We start from the raw sequence: 12,396 nt of genomic DNA on the forward strand, positions 1-12,396 counted from the left end.
CTTTCTAGAAGTCAGTTTTGTAGTTTCTCATCTCCAAGGGGTTTCCTTATTTCATACCAGTGCAACCATTCTATTATCTGCCATCTATCTTTCGATCTGTCTACCTACCTACCTACCTATTTTTCTACGTTTAATTTTATTCTGTATCTTCAAGTGTTCTGAACAGGAGGGGTTTTTTGGACATCTAGTCTACAATACTTCCAGAAATAAAAGTTAAGATAGGCATTGTTTAATACATGAAGTACTTCTACATTTAGCCTCAATTTCTGGAAATTTTAGCACCAGAAATAAATGTTAAACTATTTAATGCCTTTGCAAACTTTATTAAAATTATCAGATTTATTTTCCATTTGGTCTATTGGGTAATCTATTAGAAATGAACTTATTAATATCAAACAATATTTATATTACCAGAGTATGCTCTACTTGGACATCATAGAGGATCCTTTTAATGTACTTTAGGATTCAGTTTGGTGTTTTGCTCATCTGGATTCATAAGTTAAATTGCCTATGACTCAGACACCCACCAGTTGTGCTCCTTTGGCAAATCATTTAATTTCTCTGTGCCTTGGTTACCTCATCTGTGAAACGGAAGAAATGATAATGTCTATCTCATATACATGTTTTGGGTACTAACTGAATTAACCCCTGTGTTTTGTGTAATGCTAAGTATAATGACTACCATAAGATAAGTGCTATTTGAGTCTTAGCAGTTTTGTTTATTTTGGGTTATCGTTTTTCACATTTGGGTATCAAGTTAAAATTAGCTTCATAAATTGAATTACATAGCTCTCCATTTTTATATGACCATAAGAGTTTCAAGTTTTGAAAACAGTCTGTAAAAATTAACTAGCATTACAGAAAACCAAACACTGCATGTCCTCACTCCTAAGTGGGAGCTGAACAATGAGAACACATGAACACAGGGAGGGGAACATCACACACCAGGGCCTGTTGGTGGGTGGGGGTCTAGGGGAGGAACAGCATTAGAAGAAATACCTAATGTAGATGACAGATCGATGGCTGCAGCAAACCACCATGGCACGTGCATACCTATGTGACAAACCTGGATGTTCTGCACATGTATTCCAGACTTAAAGTATAATAATAAAAAAAATTAACTAGCATTAAAACATGTTTGTGGTAGTTCTTTGATAATCTGTCCTCTTTTGATACCCTTGATTAGCTTTGTTTACAGTTTCCTTTTGCTTGCTTTTCTTTTTTTTAAATCTCTTTATTTCCTGTGGTGTTTATAGTTTCTCTTTTTATACTTAAATGAATTAAATTTTAATTTATCTGTATTTTTTAAAGTGATGGACTATTTAAGCCTGTAAGTTTACTTTTGGGTACAGTTTTTCGATACCCAACAAACATTAAGTTCCTTTTTTACCGCTATTATATTCTACCTAGATAGCAATCTATTTTTAATTGAAGTCTTGATTTTTTCTTTAACCCAAGATTTATTAAAGAGAAATATTTAGGCATTAATTTTTAGAATAGTTGAATTTTGCTTAAAATTCTCTCATCATGTTTGATATTCAGAATTAATTTATTCCTGATTTTTGTGGCATTTGATATACTAAAAGTAGTAATTTATGTTCAGAAAATAAGCCTTAGATAATTTCTGCTTTGATAATTGAATATTTTTTGTAGATTAGTCAATCATAAACTTTGGTAAATATTAGTTATATACCACATAATATGTAATTTGATGTTATTAGATTTTTCAAATTTTCTGTTTTTTCTTACTTCATCTGTAAATACTTAAGATGAGTAAGTTAGCATCATTTTCAGCCATTGAGTTTTAAACTTTTTGTTTCCAATATATTTTGTTGTCTACATATTTTTGTACTGATAATTAGTGCTTATTTGAAGCATAAACATAATAATTTAAGTCATGTTTTTATTATATTTTTATCAATGTAAAATGAGAGCTTGTCTTATTGAACCTAGTTTATTTGAGTTTTACTTTGGCCCTAATTAATATTTCACAACTTTTTTTTTTCTTTTCCATATGCTTTCTTGACACACATTCATTTTCTTTTATTTGTGATATTCCTGTTCATTTTATGTGTCTCTTGTGCACATTACATGTTTATGTTTTTAATAAGAACAGTAAGACTGCTTAACTCATTAGTATATATTTAATATGCATTTCTGACACTAATTCTGTCATTCTGCTTTTTGCTTTCTCTCCCTAATGTTTCCTTGCCTTTTTTTCCCTCCTCCTTTCTTCTTTCTGATGGACTATATATATTACTGATTTGCCTTTGTCTTTCTCCAGATTTTGAAGGTCTGTTAGTTGTATTCATCCTGTATTATTTCTATTTTTTAATCAAAGACATGAATAAACATTGTGTTTTGTATTTCTCTTTGTTAAAAAAGTAAATTTAAACTTTTCATTCCCCTCATCTATTGCTTCTTATCCCCAAAATATCAATTCCAATGAACACCTTTATTTTCTTTAGTAATACTGCCAGTGGCATGTTCTTAGAGTATCATTGTTAAACTGTTATTTTAAGTAATATGTCTTTATTCCCAGGCTATGATAGTCTGGTGGAGCAGGCTTGTTTCGTGAGCCACTAGTTTTGCATTCGTTACTGCTTATTCTTCTCAATGTCGCATCATCAGCATTAGTGTTTGTGGAAATTACTCCTTGGTCATTGTTTTCTATAGCCGTAGTTTGGTAGATGCTTTGAGATTTCATCTTTCTTGTTTACATTTTTAATATTTTTATTGACACTTAGAAGATGCTATGTTCACCTAATCATAGAAAGCTTTTAATTAAACCCTCTGCTCTTTGCTTTTAACTTTTCTTTATTGGTGTATATCAAAAATCTATTTTTGTGTCAAAATAGCCTTTTAAAGGTTACTATCATTAAAACTTTAAGAACTAAATTATGTACTTGTTTTAGAAATGTTGATATGTGGCTCATCTTTCTTTAGGTCTGGCACCTGGATCCTGTCATTGCAAAACTGGTTTTGGAGGTGTGAGCTGTGATCGGTGTGCCAGGGGCTACACTGGCTACCCAGACTGCAAAGCCTGTAACTGCAGTGGGTTAGGGAGCAAAAATGAGGATCCTTGTTTTGGCCCCTGTATCTGCAAGGTACATTGTTTATTCCAGTAATGTCCCACTGTCAAGATAGAAGGTTATTTTTCTTGGCTTCTCTGTTGATTTCCTTGGCATTAAGCAATTTTAATGACTTCTGGAAGTATCCATTATCTATTCTATATGTGGTGACCCTATAAACGTCTTTAAATGCCCACCAGGTTCACTGTAGGAGGATGTTTATAAGGCACTTATCTAAAAGCCTACAAATGCACAGAGGATAAACCACATTTAAAGGCTTTTTATTTTATAACAGAAACACTTTCACCCCATTGCCCAACTAGTGTGTTAATTTAAAAATATACGGCACTAGAAATAGCAACCCTTTAAAACTAAAGTGCATTCAGATCCACCTTTGCATCTAATTCAGAAATGAATTCTGTCAAGGGTTTTATTCTGAATTTTTAAATAATCTAAAGTTTGAACCTAGGTAAGTCTTAAAATACTCACTATATTCAAATTTTTCTGTTTAATTATAAAAAATGTACAAAGCCCTAATGAAATTAATTAAAGGCTCAATATTTTCTTCCAAGTTTATTTTTAGAAATGCAACTTTATTTGTTGTACATGCTCACCTAATAACAAATCATGTTAACACCAAGGGATGCATTACATCTGTAGCTTATAAACATTATGAAACATAGAGGCATGCACAAGTGAAAAATGAAAAGACTGATTTACTTTAGCTATAGTAATGAGTTCTATAACATTCTGACCAAATGGTGTATAACTACATTAGCTGAGAGAATGAACCATTCTTTGAAAAAGTTAGCATACTATACTAATGTAAAAATGAAAGTTAATACTTTTTTCTTTATTTTCAATTAAAGAGGGACCCTTATTAAAAATATGTTTATTAACCTCTTAGTCTTATCTGGGCAGTTATAAAATATTATATAGTTATATTTGATACATGTGAACATATGTGTACATATACAACCATTAAGCCATAATGTAAGTAGCAAATATTAGTTTTAATGAAGTGTTTATGAATTGGGACAAGAATGTCTGGGAATATCAAGCTAAATATAATAATAATAGTTACATAATAGGTATATGTTACATCAGGGGCAATTTAGGTTCCTATTTTGAACTACTGAAATAATAAAACTCCTGTGGACACAGTAAGCAGAAAAGTCCACAAGCCCATAGTAAAAAGTTGCCATGTCCTGGAATATAGTAAATTTTCTAATCTATTACATTTCATTCCAATATTATCTGAAATGAAAAATTGCTCGAGTCGACCAAGATTGTGTAGCAGTGTGTGAGTGATTGCTTGCTTAAGGACACCTCCCCTCTCCATCTTGTATGTCTCTGTGGGCAATCCTGCAGGCTCTTAGTGCATCTTCTCTAGTATTTATCAAAACATGTCTTGTGTGTGCTTTATTCTGTTTTCAAAACTCCACAGAAATCTCTAACCTTTACCATTCGCTCAAATAAAGGACAGGCAAAACAGCTTAAAATGGAAAAGAAACCTCCTGAGTTTCTAGAATATATAACATCAAACAGGGAAGAAAAAGAAGTGTTTTTCTACACCTACCACTCATACAATGGTGATGTCTGGTATTTGCAAGGGAAGGGAGTAACAAGCGAGTTCATTTTCTTTGGTAAATATAGCGAGAAAGGCTAGAGCAAGGGAGCTGTAGTGATTAGCAGGGCTCCAAGGGAAAGCCCCTTGAGGTACTTACTGCCTGCTCTCAGCCGAACTCAATATTGTACTGAGAATGATTATAATCCTAACAAGAAAGATGCCTCCTGTGTAGACACTTGAAGCTCTACACAGACAAATAAAATGCAACAATAAACAGCAATTAAGAAATCATAAAAGAGAATGAAAATTAAGTAAATAGCATTATTAAAATAAACGCCTTTCTACCATGTGATATCTTAAATAGAAAACTGTTAAGTTACTATAAACTAAATTGTTTCAGGACTAAAAACTTGCAGAAAGCAAGTTTCATAAAACATCTACATAATTATAAAAGTCACAAATTATATGCATATAACATGAATTACATCACAAAATTATATCATATCTCAATAATATCACAATATGCCACGATGAGTTACATCCAAATGTGCATGCAATGTACTACAATTAAGTGCCTACAGTCTCTTGTTTAAAAAATAATAACCTAGCATTTCAACAAAATATACATACAATTTAAATACTGAAAAGACACTTAGTGTAGTGTATTTAAATACTGAAAAGACAATGTAACAGTTCATAGTGTTTCACAAAAACATGATTTGACATAGATATGTCAACTGATTGTAAAAACAGCATGGATCAAAATGCTGCTTAAGAAGCAAAATTTTATGGAGAGACTAAAATATTGGAGATATAAATTCAAATCAAATGACAGATTTTTAGCAGAAGGGGAAGAATATATACATAAGTGTCCATATATTTCTATCCAAGTTAGTAACTTTAAATAAGTATTTATCTGTAAATAGAAATAATATAAATCACATATGAAATAATGTGTATATAAGTATTCATCTCCAAAATGCTTATTAGCCTTAAACATTTGTACCTTTATTCTCTTATACTATAACATATGAGTTTTTAAATAATTTTTTTATCAGAAAGAAATATCTCACTGAAGTGTGACATTTTTAAAAAGGGCTTCATTAGGAAGTCTTGGGCCTAATTGTTTTTTGTTTTATAAATTTTAAATAACTGCTCTGTGATGAGCCCATTTCAGTTGAGGCTGTATTATTTTTCCTGTGGGTAAAATGACATACTGAGCTGATATGGACATCACTTCTCCTACTTTTGCTATTTTAAAAACACAGATATGCTGCATAAACATAGCAAATAGATTTATAAACATTTAGATTCAAGAAAGAAAGGGAAATTCCTAGATGTCAGACCGAAGAGGGAAATCTAAGTTAAGCATAAGCAAAAGCTCAAGCTAAACTGAGCAGCTGGGGTCATGGGGTGGAGGGTGGGAGGCAAGTCTTAGTTCTAAGATCAAGGCTTAAGTTTGGAGTTTTAATGCCCTCACTAGGACTTGACACTAGGATTTGGACCCACAGAAGGAAATTGCAGCTGAACTCACTGAAGCAGGGACACTAGAAATGCTTTCAGACAGTGAAATGGGGGCTAGAAAACACTTCCTGCAAGCCTACAGAGGCAGCTAGAAAACTTTTCTCTTAGGGGCTCTGGGTGGGTAAAAGTTACTACCTTGTGTAGGACCAAATCCCCAAACCTGTGTGCCACATGGGAATGGGATCCATTTTTATTCTCCCTTTATGTGCTGGCATTCTTCAACAAGTCAAGGAGATGGTATTCCCATAGGAAAAATAATACAGCCTCAACTGAAAATGATCTGATCACAAAGCAAGTAAAGTACACAGAAGGAAAATAACTACAAAAGGAAACCAGTAGCCACAAAAATGAGAATATTTGTACACAAAGAACCAGAAAGGGTAGTCTGAAATAAATTTTGTGTTCATAAAAATCTGTGATCATATTCTTATCACATAAATCATAAAAATATGTTTAAAATGTACAATTGTAAAAGCATGATTAGAAGATTGAAGAATAAACAAAGAAGGAATAGAAAAAATAATATAAAATAGATGCTATATTAAAGTTCAAAAGTAACCAGGTTTGGAAAAGAAACATGTATAATTTACTTCCAGAAATGAAAAAAATATATAGTCATTGAAACTAAAAATCCAATGATTGGGTTAAACAGGAGATGAGAAACTGCAGGATAGAAAATCAGAAATACAGACCTGAAAAAAATTACCTATAAATTGACATAGGGAAGTAAATAAATATGATGCTAACTGACTCACAGAATGATAAAATTGAACGGAAGTTTAGCAGAAGTTGCCAAAGAAGAGATTAGAAGAAGTTGAGGAGAAACAATATTCAAAAAAATAATGAAAGAGAACAGAATTATCATGAGTTAAAAACTATTATAAATCCTCAGTTTGAGGATGATAAAAAATAAGTCTACCCATAGTAGAAAACCTGTCAACCAACAAAACAAAGAGAAAAATATTAAAACTGGGGGCAAATATCTTTATTGTGAGTGTTTACCACTCACAGTCCAACTTCATGGAAAGAATATTAAATAATATATGTCCTTTAGTAAGAATATTGAACCCATAAGACAGTTTCACTAGATTATAGTCTAGAAGTATCAATCTATAAAAAGCAGTAGTATTTCTATATGTCAGTGACAAGCAAATAGAAAATGTAATAAAAATATTTAGAATAGCAACAAAAACTTTGTGATACCTAAAAATAAGTGTTTGTAAAATTGAGATAATTTTTAAAGGTTATTGAAGAACATAAAATTCTAAATGAGGAGACAGCTGACCATCACCAAGTACCAGTGAAAATCTGTGAAGTTTGAAATGTTTACCATTTCTATTAATAGAGTTAATTAGTACCACAATTTAGGAGGGCAATATGGCATTATCTAGTGTCTTTGAAGGTGATAAAACCCTGTCAACCAACAATTCCACATCCGAACATTTACCCTAAAAACTCTTACAATATGTACAGAAAAACCATCTAAAATGTGCTCAACGTAGATGTACTTACTATGATGAAAATGAGAAAAATAAATAGCAAAAATAAATTGTAATATTTCCTTTAATCTGATAAAAGAAACAGTTAAAGTGGTTGAAATAGATCTTCATATATAAACAATGACAAATTTCAGAAACTTCAGGTGGAAAAAACAATGTCATGGTATTATTTATGTCAAGTTGTAAAACATAAAACAATGCTACATTGTGAACACATACATTATAATTAAAAATTTTAAATACACTTGTAGGGTAAGTACTAATTTCAGAATAGTAGTTACCTCTAGAGAAACAGGAAAGGGAATAAAACAGAAGTGAAATGAGATTCATTTGTATCTAAGTATCATTGCTTTAAAAATATATCTGAGGCAAATATAAAATATAAATGTTTTGTTACCTCTAGGTTGCATGGGTAATGCATGTTGTATGTGCTTTTTGAATGTCTTAAAATAATTTCTAACTTAAAATTTCTTTAATTGAATGTAAAAAAGAATTCCAGATTTAAAAAGAGGTGAATGAAATTTTTAATACAATGTCAACTACATTATTACATTTTACACATAAGATTTTTTCTTCAACAATGATATTAATGAACATTATCATCATTATATTTCAAAATGTGAAAGCAGTGCTAGCTCAAGACACTCAAATGTTTATAATATTTTTGCATTGTTAAAAATTTTGAAATTTCTGTCTCTTATGAATTACAAGAGGCAAGTCAATCTCAGATATATGACAAGTCATTGACTGTAAGTGCTGTCTGACTCTCAGTATTTGTTTATTTCAAGTACCATATGCTAGAAATTGGCTCTTTCGCAGTTTGGTGTCAAATTATTTATGCAAAATCAGTTGGTTTGTAGAATCTCACACATAATATAAATTGACCTTGATCTAGGTAGGAACATGTGCTTTTATTTTTATCAAAGTCTTATAATAGAAATATAAATAGTGAAGTAGAAGACTAGAAATCAAAGTCTGTATTTTCATCTTGTTTTGCTTTGTTTTTATTGCATTTTCCATTAATTCCTTACAGGCCCATGAGACTATGTGATCTGGCCTTGGCTTACCTCTCCAGAATGTTCTTGAGTTTCAGTCACATTTTTCAGCTTTGCTTAAATTTCTTGAGTCTCTTAGTTCTTTGTAGCATCTGGAATTTTATAAGTTCTATTCAGATTGCTTAGGAAACCTCATTTCTAGCCCTATTTCTTTGCTTAGTCAGGCATTTTTAATGGCTTGGCTTAACTTCAACTTTCTCAGGAAAGCTGCCCCTGCATCCTCAAATCATATCGTTCTCATGGCATAATCACTTTTCAAACCTTTTTCTTTTCTTTTATAATGTCGTAATTAGTAATTCTGTTTTATGTCTACGTTACCTCTGGTGATGATATGGACCCTATATATTTTCTTTATCATTGCACAATAACAAGATAACACAATGACTCATACAAAAGAAAGAAGGAAGGAAGAGAACTAAAATCTCGTGAAGCTTTGACAGTCATTTAGCCTTTCCGATTCTATTTTATAATCTATGAAATGGTGTTATTGAATCTTTTCTGCCTCTCAATAGGTATAATTATAACATTGAAGCCCTGTACAAGCATAAAGTATAACCATAAATACCTACTGGATTACTTTTTCTTGTTGTTTATACTGCTTTTCCCAAGTAGAGATAAGTTTCTGTTCTTTTTCCCTGAAAGGATTTTTACGGTGTGTTAACATTTTTATTGGTTTTGGATTTCCCTCTTCTTTTTCATTTGTGTACAGGAATGGTCACTTCATTAACTTGTAGACTTGATTTCTGGGCATTTTTACAAATGGCCTTCGATGTGTACATTTAATCCTGAATCTAAATTACAGATGTAGAATTGTTGGCATAAAAGATTCATGCATGAATGAATTTATCTCTTGCAACAGCTACAGTTCAAATAATATTATGTTAGTCAGTTTTTTACATTGACAGACTCTCTCCTTGACCAAACCTTGGAAAGGCTTCTCTGAGTCCTCTTTTTGATGAGGCCTCATCGTTGAGCCTTGTCCTCAAACCTAGCTTGGTTATAGCAAGAATTCTGCTAAGTCAGTGTGTTAAGAACCACTTACCCTTGGTATCTGATCCCTCTGGCCTGTCTTCAACAAGAATCCTGTTAATTTGGTTTAGCAAGAATCCCCCCTACCTACCCCTGATGTCTCCTCTTAATGATTGTTTGCCCCCGATCCTTGTTCGTGGCTATAAATCTCCACCCTGTTGCTCGGCACTGAATCCCTACTTGTTCATGTTGTATTGGGAATGGAGGCTAGTTCTTTACTAAGGTCGCTTTTTCCCTATTGCAATGGTTTCTCACTGAAGCCTATTTTCATCGTTTTAACTACTGTCCAGCTCTGGTTCTCTTTCACAGTATTGAAAGCTAACCTCGTGAAAATTGAAAACTAATGTTTATGTATTTCCTTCTCCTTCCCTAACCCATCAACTATTATCTAGCCTTGGAAAGGTGTGTTTTAGGAGTAAGTCCTCAACAAATACTGCTAATTAACTAATTATCCTTCTTTTGTTAACTTCTTTTAATACTAGGATGCATTAGTCTAAAGGTCACAACAGAAGAAAACCTGTAATTAACTATAAACTACCAAAAAACCAAGCATGACTGAGAAATTCCTGAAGCAATTATCACACACAAAAAAATAAATGTCACTGGAGCTATTCCTGGTAACTTTGTCAGTAGTACTCCCGGCTGACTAACAATCACAGTTCAATATGTACTGCTGAAGTTGTACCTAATTTATAAGGCGGTAGCTTCTATGAGAAAGAATACAAGAAAACTGCGGTGACTATTTCTACAGAGAAAAACTATACTGACGAAACTATAGCAAAAAGAAAATTGATGTCAACACGATAGTATCTCATTTCAAGAAATCAAAAGCAGAAGAATTTAGTAAAATTTTTCTAATTCAACTTTGTTTTTAAATGGAAAAGAGAACTATAGAAAAAAAGGCAGCCATGATAAGTTTTTTGTAGGGTAGGCCACAACATTGAACTATGTTCAACAGAAATAGATGTCTAAAGCACACATTTCTTCCTAAAAGAATGAAAATAGGTTCTTGGGGAACAAAAATATCATATCGATTTTATGTAAAGGCAAACATTCACATGGTGCATCTGTACATAAAATATATCTGGAGTATTAAAGTTTCATGGTAGGGATGATTATGAAAAAATGACTGTATAGGCTCCATAGGGACATGATAATAAAAAATAGATTAAGTAGATTGAAAACACTAGTCTAAAGTGAAGTGACATGTTTTAATATCATAATATGTGAGAATATAAAAGTATTTATGTATGAATTATTTACAATGGAAAAATGTAAATAATTTTTACATTCATATTTCATTTTATTAATGTAATTCATTAGAATAATGGTACAGAAATAGCAAAAGTAGAATATTTGGTTTTAAGAAAATATGGTGATACAAGGGAATGAATATTAATTTCTTGAGTGGAAGTCTGTAGCGTTCTATAAATTACCGTGTTTTATAGACTGTAGTGTGAAAATTATCGTTAAATATGCAAATTGAAAAGAATCACTAATGGACTCTATACAAATAAAGTGTTAAAAGGAACTTATTGGATCAATAGGAGCTTACCAGTAGGAATGCTGAGAGATTTAATGGATTAGACTCCATTTTGTTTAGATTAACAGTTAAAACAACTTTAAAAATTTTTATTAAATTATGTTTTTGCAACCATTGAAGTACAGATAAACAAAAAAAGAAAAAATTATATGTCAATAACTTTTTAAAATTCATCAGTACAAATAAGTTATAGAATTATAAAGGAAAATAGAAATCTCATGATGATTAAAATAACATTCAATCTGTAAGGTACAAAACTTTACCATCATAATTCGATATTTAGGGTCAATTATATTCCCATCTGTGCTTTAGGGACTGAATTGGATGGTGGTAATAAGGTATAATATATGGTCTGTGCCAATTTTATGAATGGCAAGAAAAGAATAAAATTATGGTTTTACTCTGTGTATTTATTTATTTATTTATTTATTTCAATAAATGCCCTTTAGTAGATATTTTTACATCTGGAGACATTCTTACATCTGGAAGAGGACACTGCGACAGTAGCCTATTTTAATCTTATCATGAAAATCTTGGGATACATCTTTTTTGCTCAACTCCATGGTTTTTCTGTCTTATTTTTTCCTTCAGGGGCATAGTGGACTCTGGTGATGAATTTGGTGTCAGATCCAGAACATGTTGTCTGTACCCCTCTTACAGCAGTGATTTTCTTCTACCTTGTAATATACTTATCTGAAGTCAGCCTCATCAGAAAGTACATAGGGAAACTATCGTGACTCTATTTCTCCAGGTAGAAACTGTGCTAAGGGAACTACAGCAAAAAAGAAAATTCCTACTTCCTTTGCTATAATCCTCTTGAAGGCATTTTTATATTCCCTCTGATATCTCATATGTCTTGTATATAATAGTTCAGCTATGAGTTGATGAACGAATAATATAAAGAATAAAGCAACAATAAGAAATAATGAGCAAAGCATTTATTAATAATTTGATATTGATAACAGAGGAAGTTAAATTATTCAAAGAGCTCAACCATAAAGCAGATGGCTTCACTTTCAAGCTGGGAATCAAAAAAATTTAAGTCCTAGAATATTCATGTCAAGAGGATCTTCCAAGAATAAGCCAGGAATGCAATTCGGGGCTG

At 31.8% G+C, this 12,396-nt stretch overlaps 1 protein-coding gene across 1 annotated transcript in view; it reads left to right on the forward strand.

The window, feature by feature from the left end:
- Nucleotides 1-12,396, forward strand: part of LAMA2 (laminin subunit alpha 2) — a 656,337-nt gene that overhangs the window by 278,558 nt on the left and 365,383 nt on the right. The window contains exon 10 of the mRNA XM_058435730.1: nucleotides 2,947-3,107. Within this exon, the coding sequence (XP_058291713.1) occupies nucleotides 2,947-3,107 (161 nt within the window). The remainder of the gene's footprint in view (nucleotides 1-2,946; nucleotides 3,108-12,396) is intronic.

This window comes from Hylobates moloch, unplaced genomic scaffold, assembly GCF_009828535.3.
Source record: "Hylobates moloch isolate HMO894 unplaced genomic scaffold, HMol_V3 SCAFFOLD_2, whole genome shotgun sequence".
NCBI lineage: Eukaryota > Metazoa > Chordata > Mammalia > Primates > Hylobatidae > Hylobates > Hylobates moloch.